Here is a 27,734-nt window from a genome sequence, read left to right on the forward strand (position 1 = left end):
AAGGCACCTCTGAAGACGTTCTTGTGAGATCAATGGTCAGTTATACTTGCTACCAAGTAGAGATCAGTTTGCAAATCCCAACCCCCTCCATGTTTGTTCTCTCTCTTCCCTGATGCTCCCTTTTCTCCTCATTACTGCTTCCAGGCCCCATACGTCCCAATAAACTATTAGCACATAAAGCTTTGTCTTCTCTGTTTCAAGGGAATGACAGCTACAACCATCATCCTGATTCTTAGGAGTTACTTTCTACTCATATTTTACTAACCACAGTGTATGCATTTTTTTGTGTTGAGCTTCTCACATTCTTTTTGAAAATTTATAGATTCTACATAAATTCTAAATAGGCTTACAGTGAGCTTAATTTTGTATTAATTTTACAGAACTGGGGAATTTGGCCAAAGAGGATAATTTAACTCCTTAAATAAAATTCCACTGGAAAATTCAAAGTACAGTCTAATGTGTTCTCAAAAAAGAGATAGCTTCCATTTCCTCAAAATAATCTGTTAGCTTGCTGCTTGCTACTCTCTGTAAATCTCTATGCTTGCTGATATGGTTTGGCTGTGTCTCCACCCAAATCTCACCTTGAATTGTAATAATTCCCACGTGTCATGGGAGGAACCTAGTGGGAGGTAACTGAATCACGGGGCGGGTTTTTTCCCATGCTGTTCTTATGATAGTGAATAAGTCTCACAAGATCTGATGGTTTTTATAAAGGGCAGTTCCCCTGAACATGCTCTCTTGCCTGCTGCCATGTAAGATGTATTTTTGCCCTTCCTTCACCTTCTGCCATGACTGTGAGGCCTCCCTGGCCATGTGGAACCGTGAGTCAATTAAACCTCTTTCCGTTTATAAATTACCCAGTCTTGGCTGTCTTTATTATCAGCTTGAGAACAGACTAATACACTTGCCTTCTCCTTAACAGACCAGAATTTGTGTGTAATAAAATGTTTTTTGAAAAGGGAACTTTACTTCTTCCTATATAGTAAGACAGTTTTAGGATTTTAGAGAAATCACAGTTAGCAAGCTTTTTTCTTTCTGTATAATCAAAGTGCATTTTGTTGGGAAGAGTAGCTGAAACTTTAGCTGCAGCTCAGCTTTAATTAATTTTTCTTTTTGCTAAATATGTTTTTCTGTATTTTTTTATACACTTAAGATCAGCACTTGGAGACCAGTAATTTAAAGAATGTGTTTCTTTGTCCTTATTTCTTTCAGAATACCTTATTTCCTGTTGTAGAAGGCCATCACTGAATATCAGCAAGCTTCCTCACCCACAACCGCCATTCAATTATACCGTACATGTAGAGCAGGCTTTAATAGCTGCACTGGAATGGTTTGCCCCAAAGGGCTTTTTTCTTTTATTATACAATTCTGTTCTTATTCCTTAAACATTTCTTAAGATTTCTGATTTTTTACTTTTGAAATTAATAATAATTTTTAAAACATCCATTTTGTGCTAGTTATTATGTCAAACAGGAAATACAGATAAATAAGATAGTCTTTCCCTACAAATAGTTTCTAATCTAGTGGGAACTTAAGACAAGCATACACCTAAGAAAAACAAAAAGATAAATATAATTGGTGCCATAGCAGCAATACACACACAATCTTAAATCTATTGTTGAGAGGAAGAATAGAATCATTAATTCCTGGCTATGTCAGTTTGAAGTAATTTCTGTATTTTTTGCTGGGAAATCAGAATGTAATTCTGTTTAGTACTTTAGATCATCCATTCAAAATATATATTGGATTAATATAGTATATGTATATGTATATATAGATAATATAAATATACATATAGTGTATGTATATGTGTGTATATATAATATAAACATACATATATGTATATGTGTATATATAATATAAATATACATATATGTATATGTGTATATATAATATAAATATAAATATAAAATACAATATTTTTGTGTGTATATATATACATACACCCGCAATGTACATTATGTAACATATATTGTGTGTATGTGTGTATGTATATTTTATTATATGTAACATATAAGTTATATATAATGTATATTTTATTATATATAATAAAATATAAAATGGAAGGACAGTCTGACATGCTACAATATGGATGACAGGGTAGTATGTTAAGTAAAGTAAGCCAGTCACTAAAAGACAAATACTGCGTGATTCCACTTATATGAGCTACTTAAAGTAGTTAAAATCGTAGAGACAGAAAGCAGGTTGGTGTTTGCTGAGGGGTGCAGGGAGAGAGTGATGGGGAGTTACCGTTTAAATATAAGTTTTGCAAGATGATAAGAATTCTGGAGCTGGATGGTGGTGATGGTTGAATGTATTTAATACTACTGAACTATATACAGAAAAAATGGTTAAGACAGTAAATTTTATGTTATATATATTTTACCACGATAAAGAAATGAGAAAAAAATAAGAGTGCATATATTGTATTGTATTGTACTGTACTGTACTGTACTGTATTATATTGTATTGTATTGTATTGTATTGTATTGTATTGTATTCTGTAATGGGGAAAAATGATTAATGAAAATATAATGAAATAATAGCAGAGTCCGCTAGGTCTTACATGATCTGCAGAAAGTGCCAGGGTAGTGTGGGTGCAGAGACGAGGGTGTGGATAGTATTGTCTGCTGTGAATAAAGGTGGGAGCAGGTAGGAAAAGGGGTAGAGATATCTTTTAAAGCTTTGTAAAAGAGATAGCCTTGAAAAGTAAATAGACTTTTTAAAGATAACAGAGAAAGTATTTCACGCAGAGAAACAGAGGTAGTAAAAGGATGGAGTTTAGGTAAACTGAGAAAATTTCTGTTTAGATGAAACATAGAGCGTATGGAAGAGAGTGGTAGGAGATGATGTCAGTGAAATAGATTCCTGGAGGTTGCACTGTCCACTATGTTAGTGAGTTTGGATTTCATTATAAATCAATGGTCTTAACCAGATATGGGCTTCAGAATCACCTGTGGAGCCTTGAAAAATTCATATGTCCGTGTATCTCATGGGAGATTTGATTTAGTAGATCCAGAGTGGAGCCTGGGCTTGTATATGTTGTCAAAGCTCTACAGGTGATTAACATGTGCTCCCAGAATCACTACTGTACATAACAAGATATTACTGGAAGTTTTACTGTTAAGGCCCGAGATGTACTAAGGTTCACTTATGCAGCTCTGATGGCAATAAGATGGATCGATCACCTGTAGAGGGTGGAACCTGAAGATAAGGAGACAAGATAAAAGACTCCTAAATGAATGGTTTGGATTAAGACATTGGCAATAGGAAGAAAAAAGAGCAATAGATTGGACAGGCATTTAGAAAGTCAAAATGATTGGACTTGGTGTTCAATGAGATTCTATTTGTAAATGAGGAAGAAATAAAAGACAGTGCTCATAACTGGGTGATGGTGGATCTATTAACTGAGATAGTAAATGCTGGCACAGGTACTAAACGCTATGTCTGACGGATTGGCTGTCAAAGTTAGGTGCTCAATAAGTGCTTGTTGAATGAATTAAAAAACCCTAATAAATCAAGTGATCATCTAATTTCGGATGAAAAAAAGTAGGTAAGGGTTTGTTTCTAGAAGAGGCTTTTGTTGGTTTTTGACAAATCTATATGCCTTGGGGCAGATGGAGTAGCAGATTGAGGAAAGAGACATGCAAAGCAGAGAAAAAAAGGATAGAAGAAAAGAAGCACAAATGTTGGAAAGTTTAAGCTGGGCTTCAGAAACAATGAATGGTTTAGTTTGCTTCTAGAATAGTAAGAGATGAAGCCATGAAGATATAGTGGCACCATTATGTGGTATGTCTGAAAGTCAGGCTGAGGAAGTTTTAATTAATTCAGCAGGCATTGATGAGGCAGGAATTTTGGGCAGAGGTCTTCCATGTTTTTAAGATCTTGTTCTTTCGGAAAACTTATAATAGCACTTCTGGCCTGAGATCCCTGGATCTCAACATTTTAAGACAGGAAGTAGTCAAGGTTAAAATTACCATATTACATAGCAATATGTGTTTCAATATATGTGGCAATTAACTAGATATCATAACACTCTTAATTGAACCAACCTTTTTGTCACTAACTTGAATGCTACCTTTATCATAAACTATATATCCTCATATAGATTTATGCCTGTCTCTGGATTTTCTATTTCATTTCATTTTGTACAAAATCTGCTGTATTTAATTGAGATTGCCTTGAGTTTGTAAATTAATTTGAGAAAAACTGGCATTTTTACAATATTCAGTTTACCAAAAAGGATAGTTACTTAAGCTTTCTTCTGCACTCCTCAGTGGAAGATACTTATGTTTTCTTATACATTTTAAACTTGTCTTTTTTAGTTTATAACCCTGTATTTCTCTTTTGAATTGCTATTGCCAATAGTATTATTTCTTGCATTGTAACTGTGTGTGTGTGTGCGTGTAAATAAAAGTCTTCCTAGATGAACAATTAAAATTGAAAAGAAAAAAACAAAAGCAAATGGAAATATTTTTAATAGCATCTGACCCTCACTGAACCGATATACATATAAAAATCATTTTGGATAATATCATAGAAAACAAACAAAAAAAGAATGCTGTCTGTTTTGCCCATGTATTGTCAAAGTTTTCCTTACGTAAGATAATATGTGATTATATTTACAGTTAAAGTGTGGTATTTCTTCAGTCAGTCCTAGCCACCACCAGTGGGAACTCCCATTTTGGGAGCTCCATTTCCTTCCTAATGTCACACAAAGCCCTACCTAGATCCTCGCTCTTTCCACAGAAAAACTGTCCTCTTTAGCCCTGTGCTTAAGCTCATGACCATTCTCATTGGCTTTTCAGTGTCTCCTCTCAAGGTGCTAGTGGGATACAATGAAGGATACTGTAGCCATAGGAATAACCCCCCACTGTAAACACTCATCAGGATCAGAAGTATTTTCAGATAGTTTGATGCAGCTATGAGTCAGAAAAAGTTTTGGTTTTATCTTATCCTTTATCTCAGTCCTTCAAAATTTTTCAGTTTAAATAACCTGTTTAACAAATCTTTTGGATAAGGGGTCCATCAATTTTTTTCATAAATGGCCAGATCGAAAATATTTTAGGCTTTACCGGCAATATGGTTTCTGTTGCAACTACTTAACCGCTGTGGTGGTGTTAAGGCAGTCAAAGACAACAATGAAGGGAGTGTATTCTAATAAAAGTTGATTTACTAAACAAGCAGTGGGCCAGATTTGGCGCACGAGCCATAGTTTCTAGATCCCTATTTTAGATCAGTAAACTTCCAAACCATTTGTTATTTATATTTTAAAAAATCAAAAGCAATGCACTAGTTTCCATGGAAGCAATGATGACAAAATGCAAAGCACTGGAATGAATAAAATGCAGAAAAATCATCAGAATGACTTCTTATCAATCCCTAAATAATGCTTCTGCGCAAAAACAGCATTTTTTTTTAAATGAAGCACAAGCGGGATTGCAGTAGAATGTAAACACATATATTACATTGCAGTATGGTCACTGTTTTGGGGAGAAAGACAGAGTTGACTGGAGAACCATCATTATCAGTAATAAGAGTATTTGCTCTGACTTACCAATCTTGTACTGCATTGAAGGATTCTTCATTTGTAATGTCATACATTAAAATAAAGCCCATGGCTCCACGATAATAGGCTGTGGTGATAGTCCTGTATCTTTCCTGACCTGCTGTGTCCTAAAGAATAAAAAAAAAATGATACTCTCTCAGAAATAAGGCAATACATTTTTAGGAAGTGATTAGTAATTCCAAAAGAGTCACAATAGAGTCTAAAATGTACTTGTTGTGTATAGCTGTCTTTTTTAGTCTTGTTTCCCGTAATGATTTTTAAAAATGATTTTTTTACTGATACATAATAGATGTAGATATTTTCAGGGTACATGTAATAATTTAATATATTTATATAATTTGTAAAGACCAAATCAGTATAATTAAGATATACAACACTTTAAATATTTGTCTTTTCTTTATGCAGAAACATTCAAATTATTCATTCCTGGCTACTTTAAAATATACAATAGATTATTGTAAATTATAGTCACCCTACTGAGTTATCAAACACTACATCTTATTTCTTCTACCAAACTCTATATTTGTACTTCCTATGACCAAATTTAAAAATTATTGGTGTTCAAAAGAGCTGAGCAGGAGCAAGGGATAGAAAGCTTATTTAAAGAAATAATAAGAGAAAACTTTCCAAAGCTTGAGAAAGAGATAAATAACCAGATGTAGCAAGGTCAGGGAATACCAAACAGATCTGACCCAAATAAGACTATTCCCAAGGCTTATAATAGTCAAACTCTCAAAGGTCAAGGACAAATGGAGAATCCTAAAAGCAGAAAGTACAAAGAAGCAAATAACATATAAAGGAGCTCCAATTTGTCTGACAACAGGCTTCTCAATGAAAACCATAAAGGCCAGGAGAGAGTGGGACTGCATTTTCAAAGTGCTGAAAAAACCTGCCATCCAAGAATACTGTAGCCAGCAAAAATATCCTTTATCTATGAAGGAGATGAAGTCATTCTCAGGCAAACAAAAGCTGAGAAAATTCACCACCACCAGACCCATCTACAAATGTTAAAGGGAGTTCTTCAATTTGAAAAAAAACTCCATTAATATGCAAAAAGAAGACACTTAAGGGTATAAAACTCACTAGTAGGCCGGGCGCGGTGGCTCACGCTTGTAATCTCAGCACTTTGGGAGGCCGAGGCGGGCGGATCACGAGGTCAGGAGATCGAGACCACGGTGAAACCCCGTCTCTACTAAAAATACAAAAAATTAGCCGGGCGTGGTGGCGGGCGCCTGTAGTCCCAGCTACTCGGAGAGGCTGAGGCAGGAGAATGGCGTGAACCCGAGAGGAGGAGCTTGCAGTGAGCCGAGATTGCGCCACTGCACTCCAGCCTGGGCGACAGAGCGAGACTCCGTCTCAAAAAAAAAAAAAAAAAAACTCACTAGTAAAATTAAGTGCATAGACAAACCGACAATACTCTATAATTGTGGTGGCAATCCCCTCATAACTCTAGTATGAAGCCCAAAAGACAAATCTATCAAAACAACGGTAGTTACAGCAACCTGTTAAGAGAAAGGCAATATAAATATATGTAAATTGTAATAACACAAAGTCAGAATGTGGGAGGATGGAGTTAAAGTGCAGAGGGTTTTTTTTTTTTCATTTGTTTCTTTGTTTCTATTCTTTTCTTTGTGATCTAGGATAAGTTGCTACTTCTTTTAAGCCACTTTTATGTCCTAATGATTTTTATATGGCAGTTCTGCAATATTCTGAAAAATTCCTTTTTTTGGTAAAGAACCCGCTCAAAGTACCTTAATGAAAGTAAAGTACCGCTTTACTTTCATTAAGCGGCATCTGACTATAGAAAAAAAAATAAAAAGATAGATCATATTTATTTAAAATCTGAGCTTTTTATTGCAGTTTAAGATCAGAGGAGTATATTAGTTCTACCACTATGCATTCGTCTATCTACTAAGTACAAGCCACTGTGGGGAAAAAAGGAAGATTATAAAAAGTTCCTGCTTTTAAGAAGCTTGCAATTCAGTCTCAGTTTATTTAACTGTAAAATGGGAATAAAAATACCTGCTTTGTATGTATGTTTGAGTCAGACAGATCCAGATTTGAGGTCCTTCTCTGCCATTAGATAGCTGAGGAATGTGGCCAAGTTACTGAACCTCTGTAAACCAAATCCCTCTAACATTTAGCATGCTTGTTAGGGTTCCATGAAGTAATTCATGTAAAGTGCTTCCCACAGAGAGCAGCACACAAAAATTGGTCAATAAATGGCAAATACTAGCTTTTATTACTTAGATGTGAGACAGCAAGGCTAATACAAGATAAAGACAGCAGCTTACAAGTACAGAAGTTTGACACTTGCAAAAGAGAGATGGCATATAACAGTTAAATTTGGGAATCAGAGGCAGATACATCACCAAAATGGACCTGTATATATCACATATACCTTATAGTGTAATTAGAGTAATTGTTCCTCAATTCAAACTCCCTCCTCAGGACCTGGGGCATCACTTATAACTCAAATGCTCTTCAGTTTCTCTCTTCGCCACTTTCCCTGGAGACTGGCATCTAACTTCTCTTTCCTGGTACTCTTTAGATGCTTAGCACTTTGAACAGAAATATTATCTTCTTTCTGACATCAATCTGGACTCTCTTATCCCAGAGATGCCTCCTTTGGATGCAGAGTGCATCCCAGCTACCCCTAAGATTTAACAGGCCTTGATGGCAAAACTAACGTGTTGCACACAGGAAGAGCTCCCTTTACCATCAAAATGAAATTAATGTCTCATAAGGTCACTACTGGGAAGGGCTCATGTTGAATTTGCTGTTCTGCGTATATGCTTACACCCCACCATGAACAGCAGTGTGAAACTAAAGATTGCCTACAACTCTTTCCCAATTTGTGTGTTATATCCTATTTGGCTCCTGAAAGTTTAGAGAAGAGTGATCAAAGGAGGCTGGGAATCAGTGAATTATTCTGGAAGAATGTAGGGTATAAAATGGAACTGAAAATTAGCTAAGAGTGTGAATTTTTGTGAAGCCAACAATTATATTCTACTCTTGGATCAGGGGTAAGACTGGCCTGATTACAAGGTATTTATCTGGTAATTTTACAGAAAATAAAGTTTCAAAAGTAGGATGAAAACAGATTATAGTACTCAAAATAGCAGAAATAATGTAAAACAGGTGAGGAAGATCTTTCAGAACATACTATCAATGGCAGAAAAGAAAAAAGAAAATAAAGATTTCACCACATGAAAATCTGTCGATCCCTTGAATATAAAAAAAGTAAAATTAAAACGACAGAACATCAAATGATAAACTGGGAAGTATATTTGCATTAGACCAGAGAGACCAAAGGTTAATATATTTAATACGTAAAATGGTGCTAAGAAATCACTAAAAAAGTTAAATATTCTAATAGTAAAAATTATTGAAAAGGTAAATAAATGGTTAATGAATTTAAGAGTTGAATCCCAGCCATAATAATAAAAATGCAATGTTGCATAATTGCATGACTATATAATAGAAATTACTTGGCCACTACTTGAATATTTTATTGTACTTTGCTTACTATTTTATAAATATTTTAAAATAAAAATGTAGATGCTAGGGATAAACATAGATGTTGTAAAGTGTATCTCATTGGGACAAATATACAAATTAGGCAGAAAGAAGCAAATCTTGAACTTATTTGGATATTCTTGTATATTCATTGGATTTAATTCAGTTAGCAGTATATCCAACTGTGAAACAAAGAAAAAAGTTAGACAACATGGATAAAATGCCAGAACCAAACTTCCAAAGACTGTTTAAAATGAAAAGTATAAGCAAAGCTTTTGTGATATGTGTAAGCTTTCTGGGGAGCATAACCCCTTATAACTAGTCAGTCTATTTTAAAATTTTCCCACATTTGGCTTGGGTTCATATTTTCCAGAACATATTATCTATAAATGTAATTTACCATTTTTATTTTGCCTATTGTAAAGTAACTTTAAATGGCTTTCTTTTTCTCTTGGTCACGCTTTTTTTTTCGGCATTGATTACATAGCATTCTTACAGGTTGGGACCCCACACCTGCTGCCTTCTCTGCACTACAATAGACAGCTTCCCCCTAATTTCTCAGTAGGGGAAAACAACCAGTATACCAAGACACTGCTAAAAGGTGACCCAGACCTTTTCTGTCAAGCATGTTTTCAGCACAGACACTGAATAATGTTGTGTTGGAAAACTGACTTTATCTCTCTCTACCTTCTTGACCTCTTCCAGTGATGGTGTCCCCTTTTCATAAGATGTTAATTTCATTTTGACAGTAAAGAAATTTGTTATTTGTTATAAAATGCATCAATTTCATATTGTGGATATATTTAATCTTTCAGAGAGAAGAAATCAAGTCACCATTATATTCTGATTGAAATGTGACAGGAAACTGTTAGAAATCACGGGTTGAATAGTCATTATGTATCAAAATCAAAAAAGAGAGAGGGAAAAACCAGCTTTTAAGAAAAAAAAAGTAGAAGCTTTCAGATAGTACTTAAGTCACAGCAAGGGGCAAGATCTTCAACATCATTCTGATTTGAACCCAGAAATACGATCTAATTGATAATATTTATCATTTAAAAGCTCTCAGGGAGAATAAGAAATTGCACTAAGTAGGGAAAATATAGTGAGAAATAAAATGAGAAAATTTATTCTCCAAATATGAAGGATAAAATTAAGCTAATAAACAGACACCAAAGTTGACTTTGTTTTGGCTTTGAAAACAATTTCAGGATTATAAACTCATTAGCATTTTCTTCCGTTATATCAGGAAAAAAAGGAAGTGGGAAAAACACTTCATTATAATTGACATTTACTAATGATGGAAGAAGGTTATATCTGAAAGAAAAAAACATTTTATAATGTCAAGTGCCACTAATGTAATTAAACTTGAACAGTCTCAGGTAACTGACTAAAATGGTATCTCTTCCCAATTTGCCCAGGAAGCTGGCTCAAAATCCTGGCTTTGTGTTGTTCCTCTCCCTAGCTGACGCTAATAACTGGGCATACTTGCTGATTTTCCATAAATGTAGGCTTCTCGTGACTGAAAAACACAACTGGAAATATCAGAGAGAAAATGAGGGACAAAAATGCGATTAAAAAATAAAAACTTTCTTCCATGAGTGATATAGCTTTCATTTTCCTCTTTCTTTTTTGAAAAAAAAAATCATTTCAGTTAGCTTAAATATTTTGATTTCCTAATCATGTTTTTAGGGGAGTTTTGGCACTAATGGCAAGTTTGATTAATAAATACTTGAATATCTGTCAAGAAAAAACTGTAAAATGGAAAACATTCAAAGCTTGATAAGTAGTAGCTTAAAACTTTTTCGGTTTGAATTTTGGCACTCTTTGTTTCTGTCTTAGAATGTTTTTCTAATGAAATCTTTCTTTTTTAAAACTGTATGTACTGAATTCTTAAAACCTTCTAAGGTCATGCAGAAATAACATTCAGTTTTAAAATTGAGGAAATAGCAGTCATTTGTAAGGTAGGAGTTGTACTGTAATTTGTTTTTTGTTTTAGTGGTTACTTCTCTTTGTATTCAATTAAAGGGAAAATGGGAGTAACCATTAGTAAAGAAATATAACTCAAATAATATAACCACAATCAAAATACATTTATTGGATACCTAGACAGAGAAAAATAGATCAAAGGACAGACAATCCTGATACATGATAAAGTAGACCATTTTATAGGTGGAGAAACCAAATCAAAACACACTGGTGTTAATTGTTCAACAAAAGTAGTTTAATTAAGCTATAGAAAAGAATATATGATAACCTAAAAGGGGAAGTCAAAAGAAATGGGGGCTGGGAACAGTGTAATCCAAGACAAAAAACTTAATGAGTTTCCAAATGGACATAAAGAAGTGAAATAGAAAAAATACTTAGTCATTGAGCACTCAGGCAAGTGGGGATCTCTTAATTCATACCTAATTACCTTTTGCCCAAAGAAATTGTTTTGAATCATTAAAGACAGATTAAATTATGCTCAGTATAGTTTAATGTTAACACTGATTGATTCATTCAATTAACATTTAGTGAACACCTATTACAAGTTAGGAACTGTGATAGGTATATATTAAACTTATTTTACCTATTCTAACCATATTTGTACATTTTAAAATTCTACACATTGAGAGCATTTCATTAGGAATATGATATTCTCTATATATCTACAAAAATTTAAAGTTGAGGGGAAAGGGAAAATGAGAGTAACCATTAGTAATGAAACATAACTCAAATAATATCACCATTTATTTCCCTAAAGAACTAGACAGCATAGCAATTTAAAATTGTAATAGAGACAATTTATTTAGTGTCAAAGTCCCTCAATTCAGTTTCTGCTGTGGGTTGTATTGTGTCCCCCAGAAATACACACTGAATTCCTCACCCTAGAACCTATGAAGGTGACTTTATTTAGAAAAAGGGTCATTGCAGATGTAACCAAGTTAAATGAGGTCTTCTTTTTTTTAAATTATTTCAATAGGTTTTTGGGAAACAGGTGGTGTTTGGTTACATGAATTAAGTTGTTTAGTGGTTATTTCTGAGATTTTGGTGTACCCATCACCCGAGCAGTATACCCTGTACCCAATGGGTAGGTCACTTCGGATTAAAATGGGCCCTAATCTTTATATACATAACACTTTAGAGACATAACACTCAAAGGAGAAAGCCATGTAAAGGCAGAGGCAGAGACTGGCCTGATGAATCTATAAGACAAAGACTGCCAAGAACTGGATTCTCCCCTAGAGCCTTCAGAGACAGCATGGCACTGCTGACACCTTAATTTAGAACTTCCAGCCTCTGGAACTGTGAGACAATAAATTTCCGCTGTGTTAAGCCACCCAGTTTGTGCCTCTTTGTTATAGCAGCCCTAGGAAACTAGCACAGTCACTGACCCCACTTTGCAATCTTCATGATCTGACTGAAGGCAATATAAATCTCAGAGCTACCCACACACACTGTTAGTACTTTACAGAATAAAAAAACTACAGAAAATTCAAGGTGGTCTATGGAGAAGTCAAACATAGTCTCACTGTGTGAATTCAGGAAAGACGTTATGCTAAAATCCACTACCATGTTCTACATTTAACTTACGTTAAATTAAATGAAACTCTTCAAAAAAGTTGGTTTGATATATCTTATTACTTTAAAAACTAGATATCTATCTATTTCTTTCTTATTGTAATATATGTCCTATTAGAAGGACAGAGCAATGTTGCTTGGTATGACAAAAATTATATATTAGTTTCTGTTAGAATTTCATCCCAAAATGATTGAGATACTGCTCCAGAAAAATGTAAAGTCATGATGCATATACTGAGACACAACTCCCCCAAACAACAGAAACAACAGAATTTCAACTATTACACACCATGTTGTTTGTGTAATGTCATTAATACTTGCTCCCAAGTTGCATTTTTAGAAATTTCCATAAATAGGCGCAAAACAGTATTGAATTTGTCTTTTAAAAATAGTAAGAAAAATAGGAAGCTTAAATATTTTGTGCTTTCTTGTTTCATTTGGAATGAAATGGAAACTTTTTCCTTAGAGCAGTTAATCCTCCATTAAAATAAAATTTACAAACCACTTTTCCCAACTGATCTTGTGCAGTCAGCCTGGCTTCATTTATGCATATTCAGTTACACAAGCATCTGTGAAACAAGCCCACATTTTGGAAGAGTACTAATAAACCAGCCTCTAAATAGTTCTTCAATCAGTTTAACTCCCTACCTATTGTCCTTTATCCATCTTTTTCATACCAGCAGATTTTATTGATCAGATTTTTCTTGTCATGATGTTTAGTTTTGAAATACCAAAAACCTTCATTTTACAATGGCATCCACTTCTAAGTAAAACCTAATAGAATAAGCCTGAGGCAGAAGGATAAAACCTGACCTATTATTTCACGGCAGTGTTACCATGGCAATTCATCTTTCCTGGAAGAGAGGAAAAGCCATAGATAGCTTTTTTATAAGGGGCCTTTGACTCCATTTTCAGTAATACCCTGACATATCTACCAATTGTATGTTTCTGCTCATGAAAGTTGGAGACGGTTTTCAGTAAATGCTATTTAAACACTCAGAGGAACTCTCTTCAAGACCTTAATAAAATTTACAGCCCAAAGTATATAAAGGCATCTTTACTTCTTTTATTTCAGTGCTTGTTTTCTAAGAATGTTTAACACAAAGGCAGGAGAAGACATCATTCTTGCTTTCCTTCCAATTAATCTTTTTGACATACTTTTTCCCAGTGGGATTTTGATTACACTCAATTTTTTCAAAACCTGCAGGATAAATACATAAATGCAGGCAGCTTACAGCTTTTAGTCAAGGTTGAGAATTGTTTTTCTTCACAGAACACAATAAGAAATGCTTGCATTAGATCAAATGCATTGAGTTTTAAAGGATAACAGGCTTTTGAATGGGACTTTTACTATTGTCCTAAAATAGGCAACTAAGACTCAAACCAGACTCTTTATAAAGGGATGGGCACTTTCATGCACACAAAGCCATGTGCCAATTGGGCTCATTGAATAGTGTCTGCTTAAATAATGAAATTTTGATCTGCTTTTGTACAAGAGTACTTGATAACTGGAGAGAGATAGTAGGGTTGAGGAAGCGGAGGCAGTGGAGAAGCCTGATTTCCCACAGGTTAGCATGGCTAGATTATGTGGGTTTCCCATGGATCAGTAAACACTACAGCAGGTAGCTGCACTTGAGACATTTTGCCATTAAGCCATCTCCAAGAGAGCTGTCTCCTGGATGAGGTGTGGAAAGCTATGATGTATATTAACAGGGGCAGAAGGCAGCTGAAGAAATTTTAAAAGAGAAGGAATCTGAGCAAATCTTCCATGTCATGGCACTATGCAGTGAGAGAGCCCTAACAGGCTCCCTGAAGGTCCTCCAAAAGGGAACCAGCATTTAGATGTCTGTCACACAGAAGCTTGTCCTGTGGGTGGCAGGACAGGCTTCACTGAAGAAGCCAAGAAAGAATTGTAATTGCACATCAGGTTATGTACAGTCATCTGCCCTCCCTTCATCTCCCAGCTCTTCTTCATCCCTGATTTTGAAACAGCAAGAGCTACAAAAAGAAGGGATAGAAAGGGAGGATCAAACTGCTCTTTTGATTGCACTACCAGTCCCTGAGAATATAGTCAGATTTATGGGAAGGGAAGAATATTACTGTTAAACTAGATATGACAATTTTGCCTTTTTAAACTGGGCTCAACAGTACTGAGATTTCTTTCTGTCTTAATAATCAACTTTTTTAAAAGCAGTTTTAGGTTCACGCAAAACTGAACAAAATACGGAGATATCTCATAAACACCCTAGCCCCACACATGCATAGGCTCCTCCACTATCAACATCCCCCACCCAAGTGGTGCATTTGTTACAACTGATGAACCTACATGAACACATCATTATCACCCAAAGTCCATAGTTTACATTAGGGTTCCCTCATGGTGCTTTACATCCTGTGGTTTTGCAGAAATTTGTAATGACATGAATCCACAATTATAGTATCATATGGAGTAGTTTCACTGCCCTGAAAGTCCCCTGTGTTCTGCCTGAGTTTTTTTTTTTTTTTTTAATAAGAGAACAATGACTGGAAATACTATGAGATCTATTCAAGTCATGGTTTGGGGATGGGTATAGGTGACTGGGCAGAGCATGATCAAAAACAGGGTTTAGATAAAAGTAATATCAAAGTATACCACAAGTTTAGGCTTTTTACCGAGCTAACTACCAATAAAATATTACAAAAACAACATCAAGAATGTAGACTTAAACAAGGTGTTACATATATGCACATTCATATATATCATGCCATTTATTTATTCTGAAGCAGTAGACCATTTTTTAGATGATGAAACTGAGAAATAAAGAGGTTAGGTGCCAGTTCTAAGTCACAGTGCTGGGAAGCGACACAAGTCATACCAAAGACCAGCTTTTCTCAAATATCCAAAGTCTAGTCCTCTTTCTGAATATTAGGTTGAATAGTGAAGAATTTAGGTTATAGTTTTTTTACTTTGGCTTTCTATTTGATGTTATCATCTCGCTTTCGAACCTTTGTTCATGTATGTGCTTGAGATCTTTTTCAGCTTCGTTATTTCAAACCCCATTCATTTTTCAACCAATTGTAGCTGTGTCCAGTGCTAAGACTCTACTGAAATTGTTCATGCTAAAATAATCAATGACCTAATCACGGCCATATCCAGCAGTTTGACTTTTGGTTCTCATCTTACTTGTCTATTCTAAAACACATGGTATAGATGATAACCCCTTATTTCTTTAAATTCACTCTTCCAGGGCATGACGCTCTCCTGATTCTTTAGTCTCTTTTTCTTCTTCACTTGGCAAGCTCCTCTTCCTGATTGGCAAGCTTCCCTTTCTGCTCACCTCTTAAAGGTGCTATACAGGCTTCTGATCTTCATTCTGTCTCATCGTCTTGTATGATGCTACCAGATACTACACTGTCTTCACAGTTTCAAATGTAATCCATAAATATAATAGCTCCACTTACTAGGAAACCTTGACTACACTTCTGTATTCCAGAACCATATTTTCATCATGGGACACATAGATACCTCGAATTTAACTTGTGTAAAAAACTAAAGTCAATGAAATTCTCCAAAATCTACTGTGTCACCAGCACTTAAAATCTTTAATCACAACATCAAAACTCACAAATTTTAACAAGCTGAAAATGTTCCACCTATTCAATATTCTTCTTCTTCTTCCTTCATTAATTCCCCTCCATACTTTTAAAGATACAATTAGACAAGATATTATCTTTCCTTAAGCTTAGGTCAGTCAAAGCAAAAGAAAAAAAATCACCTAAGATTTTTCTTTATTGCAATATTTTTACTCTCATCACCAGTCACAGCCTTATCTACCCTCTAGGGAAAAAAAAATACTTTTAGTCCTGGAGACAAGGCTAGTAGTATCTTCAAGAAGAAAAAAAAAGATGCACAGGAAACTCAGTCTGTGGAATTAAATACGTTTTTGTGGAAAAGAAGACAAAAATATAATTTAATAGATCATATAGTATTAGAAGCCAGGAAACCTAGGTTCTGGTTGAATCTCTGGTACTTGTTAGAAAAGTGACCTTGGTTATCTCACTGGACTCTCTAGGCTTTGATGTTCTCATTTATAAATGAGAAACTACATTTTCTAAGTCCTTTTCAGCTCTGAATTAAAATATATTTTTCTTTCTCATAGTATTTTTGATATGGTGGATCAGAATCCTTTTATCAGGAAATTGGCCCACTAATATTTTCTATGATAACCACTATATTTATTTGTATATTTACTATCTTATTCTATGGGATTTGGCCTGATTATGTTATGTTTCTTTTTTTCACATCCTGCTTTCTCTTTGGTTGAAAATTTTCTATTTTGTCTAATCTCATTCATCTCTTTATTAATTTGGAAGTTATGCCTATAATAAAGTGATTATCAAAATGTCAAAATTTATATTTAAAATAAGCAATCAATATCTTTAACTTCATTCTCCAAAATTCAATTTTTCAGTCATCCATTCCTATCTTAAATCATAATGTTGTACAATGTTTTATATTTTAAACTACCTTGATTTTTTACTCCCTAAGTCAGACACTTTTTAACACAGGCATTATTTATTTGTATTTATCCACGTGTTTTCCAGTTTCTGTGCTCACAAGTTTTTCTTGCATCTCAAATCCTCCTTTCATGTTTTTGAAGTGCATTTTTTTAGAAACCCCATTGGGGAAGGTCTGCCGGTAATAAATACTTCTTTTGTATGTCCAAATATATTTTTGTTTAACCCTTCCTTATGAATAATGTTTAGCTGGGTATATAATTCTAGTTATAGTCTATCTTCACTTTACCACATTATTCCATTGTCTTCAGGCTTCAGTTGATACCATTGAAAAGTCTGCTGTAAATCTAATTATTGTTCCATTTTAATCACTATCTTTATTGCGATAAAGACCCCATGACTTCCATCACCATCCATACTACCATTCACCTCTTGTTCAAAACCATGCTATGTCTTCCTATTGGCTAGGAAATAAAGTCCAAGTTTCTTAGGCTCTTTTTCATTTGTCCCCAACATATGAACTATCATTACTCTGAAGCTACTTTTGGGAGCTTCTTTTCATCTTTGGTATTCTGTAGTTTCACTGTAATGTCACTACATTTACATTCTTTTTACATGTGCTGCTGGGGGAATCACTGTGCTTCCCAATTTTGAGGATTATTGTAACAATTCTAGAAGAAAATTTCAGTTATTAACCCTTCAAGCTACTTTAACCTCATTTTTAAAATGTGTTTATTTTAGAATTCCAACGATATGTAAGTAGATAGGGTAACCATACGTCCTAGTTTGCCCAAGAATGTCCTGGTTTATGCCTGTGTTTTATCAATGAACACTTAGTTAATTATTGTCTCAAAAGTCCTCTAGCACCTGTTTAATTTAATTCATGTTTAAAGCCAGGTGAGGGTTTATAAAGCAAGTTCATAATTTCTGATGTATTTTAAACATTCTTGTTATATTACCAATGTCAATTCTAAAGAGTTGAATGTTTGCAGAAGTTCTAAAGCTCAGCTGATTTACACACTGTAAACATGTTCATTTTAAAATAAAACCAGTGAGTTTGCTTCTAAAATAAGAATATTTCTCTGCCATGTGCAGTTCTTGCCCTGATTCTGACCAACTTTCTTAAGTTAACTATTTTGAAAAGTGATTGTGTCACTCATGTAGGTCAAGATCACAGGCTGGTATTTGCCTCACAGAAGTGGACTGTTTGATTAACATTGTGTTTAAAATTCCTTAAGCTAACATTTTAAAATGTAAATTTTTTACACAAAAGCCCAGATTTCTAATTCGTTTTGAAAAATTTCAAAAGATGGCAAAAATGGTGCCTGCCTTGCTGTGTGGACATGGAAGAATGCAGTTAGTAGCAGCTGCCACTTTTGTACTCTTATCTGTCTGTCTTTATGTTGTTGACTGGCCCCTGAGGTATTGAAGTTTAGAGATGACCCCACTACCTCCATCACCATCTGTACTACCACACACTCCTATTCAAAAACAGTCTATGTCTTCCTACTGGCCACAGAATAAAGTCCAAATTTCTTGGGCTACTTTTTATTTGGCCCCAAGATCCCTATCCAATTTTATATTTACATTTATACTTAGTATGTGTGTTTATTCTTTTGTTTTTGATCCCTTCATGTCAGAATTTGGCCACGTTTCCCAGCCTGTCCCTATGTTTTCTTATCTTTGTCTTCTTCATTGACTACACTCTTCTCACCCATTTGACCTTGTGTTTTCACGTTCAAGAGAATCCACATATATCTTCAAAAATAAAAATAAAAATAAAAATATTCTAGGTCAGGCACGGTGGCTTATGCCTATAATCCCAGCATTTTGGGAGGCTGGGATGGGTGGATCACTGGAGGTTATAAGTTAGAGATCAGCCTGGCTAACATGGTGAAACCCTGTCTCTACTAAAAATACAAAAATTAGCCAGGCATCATGGCACATGCCTGTAATCCCAGCTACTTGGGAAGCTGAGGCAGGAGAATCGCTTGAACCCTGGAGGCAGAGGTTGAAGTGAGCCAAGATCGCTCCACTGAACTCCAGCCTGGGTGACAGAGCCAGACTATGTCTCAAGAAAAAACAAATCTATCAAATGGCTATTCTTTTTTTTGTAGACCATTTTAAACCAAGAATAAAACTAGTTATTAACTTATCCCAAACAATTTAGTGCCTAGGTGAAATTGATGTTTGGACTCAAAATTGATACAAAGCAAAAATTATGTTGTTTAATCAATATTCTTAATCTAGCTTCTTAATGAAAACCAACCAAACATTAAATATCTATATTCCTAGCATTGTGTGCAGTACTGAGAAAAATACAAAGTAAACATCTACGAGATACAACCTTGAAATCAGAAAATTTGTATTTCCCATAAACTGGCAAAATGAAGCACGTAAAGCAATCTGAGAGCCTGGTTGCGTGTGAAGTGTTTATAGTGTGATGTAAGTACCAGAGAAATCAGAGAAAAAACAAATCAATGTAAGCTGAAGTAAGCTCCAGGAACGGGTACGGTTGGTGCAGGTTCCCAGTGATGAGTAGATTTTGATGGGCTGAGGGGTGTTTGTTACTACACGAAAATCACAATCATGGGAAAAATGCTGACACTGATGTTCATTTTTTTGTGCATTTTCTACCATTTTTACACTGTAAGAACTGAAACAATATTTAGGTATTGCAGAGGCTTCTGTTTGGCATTGAAAAATTCACCAGGCACTGCACATGTGCAGTAGGATGATCATGCCCTCCCTATCTTTTAAACTATAGTATCCGAGGGGATGGTGGGGATGGAGGGAAGGTACCAAGAACAAATTCTTGTGTATTCCAGAGGAGGATCCACAATCTGTAATGGAGGAAAGAAAATGTAATATTTGACTTGGTATCAGTTATACGACCCTGGGGAAGTAATTAACCCCTTTGAGTTTTTGCTTTCTAGCTAAAATAATGATGATATTATCTATCTTCTCAAGATTACTGTGAGAATTAAGTAATGTATGTAATGCTTCTTGTGCATACTAGGTGCTCAATAAATGAGACTCCCTCTGCTTTTTTATTCAGTAATAGCAATGTGTGGCCCAAAGAAAGGGCTTTGGAGTTAGAACACCTGGGTTCCTACCCTGGCTCTAAGACTCACATGCGGGGTATCTTCAGAAATATCATCTAACCTCTCTGTGCATGTTTCCTGATTTCCAAAATGAAATCAATACCTAATAGTGAGTTGAATTGCAAGCCATAAATGAGAAAACTTCTCTGTAAAGTATAAAATGCTAGAGGCAGCATCATCATTATTGATTGTGTTAATAAGAGTAAAAAATCGAAGCCAGCCTGTCAGATCCCAATGGAAAGTGTCTGTTAAGACAAAACTGGATTGCACAGTGGAACATTGTTTCTTGCTCATCCCACTCCCAGGGGAGAAGAGAAAATAAAGATATTTGTCCTTCAGGATCAGCCAGAATCCACATGCTCTCATTTTCTCTCTCCATGCCTCCTTACATAAAAGGAGAACGGAATGCAAAGATGAAATACGCAATTAAATTCTTTTCATGACTATCATCTGATTATGCTTGCTGATTTCTTTAAGGTCTTCTGCACATTCTTATTTTTATGATTGTTTTGATCCTCATGGAAACAAAGGGCCTAGTGAATTATATGAGTGTTTCAAGATTAAAGCAGATTCCTGCATCTCACACTACTTTGAGTGATAAGAATCAAAAAGTATTATGTCTGGTGATGAACTCCCTAAAATAGATAGAAAGAAAAAGGGAAATGAAAATGTAGAAATCAGATGATGCTAGAGAACTAGAAGCTGCTGCAGCTTCTCATCATGTACGCCATAGGGAGAGCAAAAACATAGCTGGCTGTGCAACAGATGTACAACAAGAGGATAAAATGGCTGCCTCTCAGAAGAGCAGGGGAAAGCTAGGGGGAAGATACCAGAGAAAGGGTGCCAACTTTGGAAAAGCTTCTCTTTTTTAAAATTTCTATTTATTTATTTATTTATTTTGAGACAGAGTCTTGCTCTTTTGCCAAGGCTAGAGTGCAGTGGCGTGATCTTGGCTCACTGCAACCTCCGCCTCCCAGACTCAGGCAATTCTCCTGCCTCAGCCTCTTGAGTAGCTGAGATTACAGGTGTATGCCACCATGCTGGGCTAATTTTTGTATTTTTAGTAGAAATGGGGTTTTGCAATGTTGGCCAGGCTGGTCTCGAACTCCTGACCTCAAATGATCCTCCCGGGTTGGCCTCCCAAAGTGCTGGGATTATAGGTGTGAGCCACCATGCCTGGCCTGGAAAAGCTTCTTGATTTGATCTGAAATAGTACTACTATTAATAATGATATACATTTCTCTTTATAAGTGGGTCCAATTTACTTATTAGTTCCTTTTAAAATAATATTTCATCTTAAATAATTCTAAAACCATAGTGGGATGATAGTACATTCAAATGGAGTATCTAAACATCAAAAGCAATTTTGAGTGGGCCAGTACTGTCTCACAAGTGGTTAAGTTGGTAAAAAATATTAAGCCTATTTGTCTGGCATTTGGGAAATGATGATACTCAGACCAAGGCCTCAGACAGCCTAGTGTACTTTCACGTGTGAATTTAGTGACCTCACATTTCTGTATGAGGTTATACAATATCAAACTTTACAAGGCACAAAGTTACCTACAGCCTCCTAAGATCAATGATAACAGCAAATGAGGCTTCACCATCACACAGCTAATTAGAGACAAACCCTGGCTTTTCACTGACTTTTTTTTTTGGATATGTTGAAACCATCCAGAAATGGCTTCAATCGCTGTTAAAGTAATTCTTTTCTGTTTAGTTCTGATCAGACACCAATGAGACTAGCGCTCGGATCCATAACTGGAGGAAACGAAATCAGAGGCGTGGGTCAGAGGCCATATACAAAGAAGACGAAAGGATTGAGAGATGCACCTATGGAAAACAATTCAACAACAATTATGGGCCAGGCTTGATGAACCTCCGAAGTCTGAAGAGTGACTTCCTACCAACTTTGAGGATAGAAGTCTTTCTGATACAGCATACAGCATGCGAAATGGCTTTTTTCATTTTATACATCTTCATTCAAAACAGAACTGGAATTTATTGGGGAGAACTGCGGCCTGATCATTAGCTGCAAGGACTAAGACGCTAGAAAGGCAGACATCTCAGTTTGAGGACTGGACTGTGAATTGTGGACTCGCCTCTGTGGAGGAGGTGCTACCCCTCTGGAAGGTAGAAGGGCCTGGGTGGTGTACAGAGGGTGAGTCCCATGGGCACCCAGGGCCACTTTAACACTGTCACTTTGGGTGCTGCTTTTGAAAAGGATAAAATTTGACTGAAATGCCAAAAGACACCAACATGTAAAATTAAGGCCAAACTCTTATTACAACTTGACACAATTTAAATATAGAATAACATCTACAGAATGTATTCAATATGACTTCTCTTTAGGGGTTAATTTCTCTGCTAAGGCAGAGAACAAATTTCCAGAAGTTATTACAAAATAACAACCGTATTATTTCCAGATAACAGAAAATAAGAGTAAAAAGCCACAAATGAGAAAGAACCTATATTGATTTATGTGTGAAAAAGAAAGCAGACAAGCAAATATATGCTATTTAGCATACATCTGTACATTAACATTTTAAATTTAAGAAGAAAGATGAGGTAGGACTAAGAATGTTATTGTTGGAGAAATAAAACCCATGTATCGCTTCTCGGCCTTTTGGCTAAGATCGAGTGTGTATAAAACCCATATATACAGCAAAATTTAATTCTTTATTTTTCATATTAAAAAAATTTAATTCTTTATTTTCATATTATTTTGCAGTTAACAAAAATCACTGCATCACAAATAAACCAAATAGACCTAAATCATTTGCCAAACAATCTGGCAGTCCATACAAGCATTTTTCCCACATTTAAATTTCACTGACAACATGACTGTTGGCATGAGAAAACTGAAAGGGAATTAGTATTCTGACTATAATTCAAATTCCTATTTCAATGCAAAAAGTTCTTTCACGATTGTGTGCCAGACAAATGTATTTTTCTTACCCTGTAAACAGACTCTACTGCTTGAATTGCTTTGTAGCAGAGTCGGAGAGCAGATGCACTGGCCTCTACTGATCCTTCTCCTACAGGAAAGACAGAAACTTCTCCAGCTGGGTGCCACTCTGACTGGATTATGCCAGGCATGATGATCATGCTGTGCTAATAAGGTCAGGGTCTGATCCCTGTGTGTTCTTCCCTCTGCTCCAAGCAGCCCAACTATATGCTCAACCTGGTGAATTATTTCACAAATGTGAGAGCAGGCAGATGGGCAAGGGTGTAACGCTAGATTTGCCCAGATCCATCATCGTTCATAGAAGGATGAAGGAATGGGCCAGGCATGGTGGCTTATTCCTGTAATCCTAGCACTTTGGGAGCCCAAGGCTAGAGGATCACTTGAGCCCAGGAGTTTGAGACCAGCCTGGGCAACGTCACAAGACCTTTCTCTACAAAATGTAAACAAATTAGCCAGGTGTGGTGGTGTGAACCTATGGTCTCAGCAACTTGGGAGGCTGAGGTGGGAGGATCGCTTAAACCCAGGACTTTGAGGCTACAGTGAGCTATGATTGTACCACTGCATTCCAGCCTGGGCAACACAGAGAGACCCTGTCTCAAAAAGAAAAAAAAAAAAGGAAAGAAAGATAAGGGATGATTGTTAGTACCCAAAGACGGTTGCAAGCTGCGGTAGAACATGTCCAGGCGGGGCAGGGTTTCTTCCCTTTTGGAACCAAGCAGTGAATTCTAATAAAGCACAGAGTTGACTGGGGGGACAAACAGAGTGAAGAGTTTCCTTATCATTCATTTTCAGGGAAGTTTTAGGAGACCAATTCCTTCTAATGAATTTATTTATAAATTACATTCGGCAATTTAACATAGTGCTGCCCTCTCAGAAGTTCTCCCTCAGTAGATTTGGCAGCTGAGTCTGGGAATGTGTACCTTCTCCAAGCACCCTTGGTCATTCTGATGCCAGCAGTCTGACCAATATGGGATAATTGTTAAGAGCAGGGATCCTAGGGTTCACATTCTGGCTCCACTCCTTACTAGCTGTGTGATGTTGGGCAAATCAATCAACCTTTCTGCACCCCAGTTTTCTCAACTGTAAAATGAGTTTCTCTGGAAACCTAAGGTTGCTATGAAAATCAAATGAGCTAACACAGATAACTTGGTTAGAATAGGATCTCAGATGCAGGAAGCATGCAACACCTGTCAGCTGTTATAACTCCTAGCTGCTCTTTCTTTATTTCTAAGTTTCTTTTTCATGTGCAATGTTTTATACATCAACATATTTCATGTTCATGATTTGGGTTTATTATATCTCTATAGAATTATCCAAATGTTATGTATGATATCTAATTTTTGGATGTCCTTTTTAAAAAAGGTGTGATTACAAACTACTGTTAATCTCTCTTATTTGAAAAAAATTGTATTTTACAAGGAGTGAAGATACAGGTTGTCATTTTTTGCTCAAATATCATCTTTTTTCCAGAAATGGAAATAAGGTTACTGCTATGGCCTTCCAATTTGCTTAAAGTTGACAAGCAAAAAACAACGAGCTTTAAAACTTCTGCCAGAGGACCCACTTCAATATGGAATGTCCAAGGCAATCGAACAACAAATTGAGACAAGTAAATAAAAACTGGAAACTGTCATGGAAAGAAAAGCAGGCAAAGAATTACTAAAATGTTGTCTGGGCTTTTCTCCAAGCTGGCTTTGGCAATGGGATGAAAACCCTTTGTCTCAATGGTAAAAATGATTGGATACTTATAGATTTTGACTCAAGATAGAGAGAAACTAATAAAAATGGGCTGCATTAGAAATTGGTGAGTACTTTATCACAGGAGATGTTTGAACATAAGAATGTTACGAATGAACAACATTAAGGATGTTGTAGAAGAGAGTTGTGCATTCTGTAAGAGGTTAGATTACACAACCACGAGAACCCAAGAGACAAGTTGCAGATGGTATCGAGGTTGCAAAAATGAGGTATTAGAAGGCTAATGTTATTAATCAATACAAATAAGTAGAGAAGTTACTGCAAGTCTGTGGAAAGATAAGAAGCTCGAATGTTAGAGATGCTTTATTTTAATCCTAGATGAAAACTTCTAAGCAGAGATATTCTAAAACCAGAAATGTATAAATGGATATATTCTCATTATAATACAACTCTACCTTTTCTTCCAATAACTCTGTTATTACTGCTTTTCTGCTTTTCCTATCCTATAAATTTCAATGTGTCCATGAGGGAGACTAGCCACTTATTTCTAAATAAAGATATGAATTTGAGACGAATGCCCAAGGTGGCCACTGAAAAAGATGCTTATCCAGAGGTGCTCAAACTCTGACTTCCAATGCTACTGTCCTACAACTTGTAGCTGTAACTGATGGATCTCACTTCTCAATTAGTGGGATAGTAAAGCTTATCATTCAAGATGGCCACCATAAACTATTCCTAAGCAACAACAACAAAAGTTTCTGTATTTGCCATCTCCTTTGCACTAACTCCTAGATCACCCAGTGGTTGTTTGCACTTGATTATTTTTATTTGCATTTTTAAAAATTCATCTCAAGTAATTTTCAAACCATCAGAAAAACATCATGAGAATTATAAAATTATAATTTTATGCTGGATGTACCAAAAATGTAATATCCAGTATCTCCTAAGATTAAATGAACCGCAAGTGTACTAGGAGCAATATGAAAGTAAGAGGCGGTGGACTGGGCAACACAGGATCAAGTGCAGCCTTATCTCCCAACATAAGAAGATGGATACTCCAGGCATAAGCACATTAATGAGTAAAATTTAATTTGCTTCATTTCCAGAAACAAGTTAAATAAGGTTAGGAAGAAAAGGGCTCCTTTCTAAAGAAAGACAGAGGGAGGGATGAAGAGAGGGAGAGAGAGTGCAAGTGGGGAGGGGGAAGACAAAAGTGCTTGGGAACAAGTCATTGTAACCAAGGAGTCCTTTCAATAAAAAATGTGGGCATCATCTACTTCTATTCCATAAACACAGTTGCAAGAGACTTATATTCTCCCTCAAAAGAAAATTTCTCTTTAACCTTATTAATATTTACTGAAACATATGTTTATCTTGGATTCTGAATGTAAGTACCTCTTAACTCCTTTCCTAATAAATAGCAAATGCAAATACCATAATGCAAAATTTGTCATCAAAATTTTATAAGAATTCATAAAAGAAAGCCAGTTATTTGTAGATTTTCCATAATATCACTTAATAATAGTATTGCAAAACTCCTGACCATAAGACAGAAGAATCTAGTTCACATTTGGACTAGGCACTTCTTTCCAATTGCTGCAATGGAATTCGCTTGCGAGAAGCTGTTTTCTTCCCGAAGGTAAAGGTTGCTTTGCCTACTTATTAAATAAGAACTTAAAAAATATCAGATGTATAGTTATTCTACTAGTTGTTTATTCTAAAAGTATGTTGAAAGCAGAGATTCTCTGAAGAAGTATCTTCCTACCTTCCTTTCATATAACATATAATGTGATGTCATAAATAACCAGATGGTTAAAAAAAATTATCAGAGATCCAGGAAAAAAATAATCACAGTGATTTTTAAAAATAATAAATTATTATCCTGTTTGCTTCAGTGAAATCGTCTCTGAATATAACATTGCATTATCACTCACTTTGAATTTACCATTCATAAATTTTAAAGTAAAAGGAAACTCATACAATTATTAATAGTTAATGCTGGAAGTGCTCTCTGATTTGGTAACTTGAGTTTCTTATTGCGCTAATTAATGGTGAAGAAGAATCAGCCTTTCTGGTGTCTAGCTATAAGATCACCACCCCTAACTCAAACTGGAACTAAATGTTCAACCAGAGAATGAATGAAAGTTACAGAAATTTAAAAAAAAAAGAAAGAAAAAGCTAGGACCCCTTTAAACTTCTGAAAATATGGCAACCAAAATAATTCAGATAAAGGAAAAGTCATTTTACCTGCTCATCATGTTTTTTATGACCTTTTAACGACTGTTGCTCTGAAATGGAATAGAATCTCAACCCCAGATACATTCAGCACAGATCATTTGTATAGCATTTCTTTTATGTATCTTTACTAAAAAATTCTCAGTACTTTCAAGAATTCTGTTTGCGATTATATTCAGCGATTTAGGTTACTTTTCACCTCACTAAACAAGCAGAATTTTTTCCTTTTCAGGAAATAGAGATATTGATGCAGTTTATTCTATCAGAGTCCTTTAATTTGGAAGTCTAGCTGCTCCCTCTTATCTGAGCACACCAGCAGGCAAACTTGAGCATTATGAACCGCAAATTACATGCAAACTCCAAGCAGTATGCAGTTAGCAAAGGAGATTTCATGGCTCTCTAGTTTTCATAATTACATTAAAGCCAGGAATGTTTCTCTTCACACACCAAAATGTGTTTTTATAAAGAAATTGATTTCAGGATTTGTCATTAGAAAGTAAATAAGCAAAGATTAAAGTGGCATTTACTGTGATGAAATAGTGGCCTAAAATAGGTAAGCCAGCAGATATAGTAAAGTTTGCTC

At 35.5% G+C, this 27,734-nt stretch overlaps 1 protein-coding gene and 1 long non-coding RNA gene across 4 annotated transcripts in view; one reads left to right on the forward strand and one right to left on the reverse strand.

The window, feature by feature from the left end:
* RAB3C (RAB3C, member RAS oncogene family) overlaps positions 1-27,734 on the reverse strand; it is a 387,810-nt gene that overhangs the window by 161,193 nt on the left and 198,883 nt on the right. For all 3 annotated transcript variants that reach the window (XM_055254519.2, XM_055254518.2, XM_063622619.1), the window contains one exon: positions 5,558-5,676. In XM_055254519.2, the coding sequence (XP_055110494.2) occupies positions 5,558-5,676 (119 nt within the window). The remainder of the gene's footprint in view (positions 1-5,557; positions 5,677-27,734) is intronic.
* On the forward strand, positions 649-24,636 carry LOC134733448 (uncharacterized). The gene is made up of 2 exons (XR_010116903.1): positions 649-821; positions 21,971-24,636. It is a non-coding gene; the product is annotated as an uncharacterized lncRNA (long non-coding RNA).

This window comes from Symphalangus syndactylus, chromosome 18 (genome assembly GCF_028878055.3).
Source record: "Symphalangus syndactylus isolate Jambi chromosome 18, NHGRI_mSymSyn1-v2.1_pri, whole genome shotgun sequence".
NCBI classification, from domain to species: Eukaryota; Metazoa; Chordata; class Mammalia; order Primates; family Hylobatidae; genus Symphalangus; species Symphalangus syndactylus.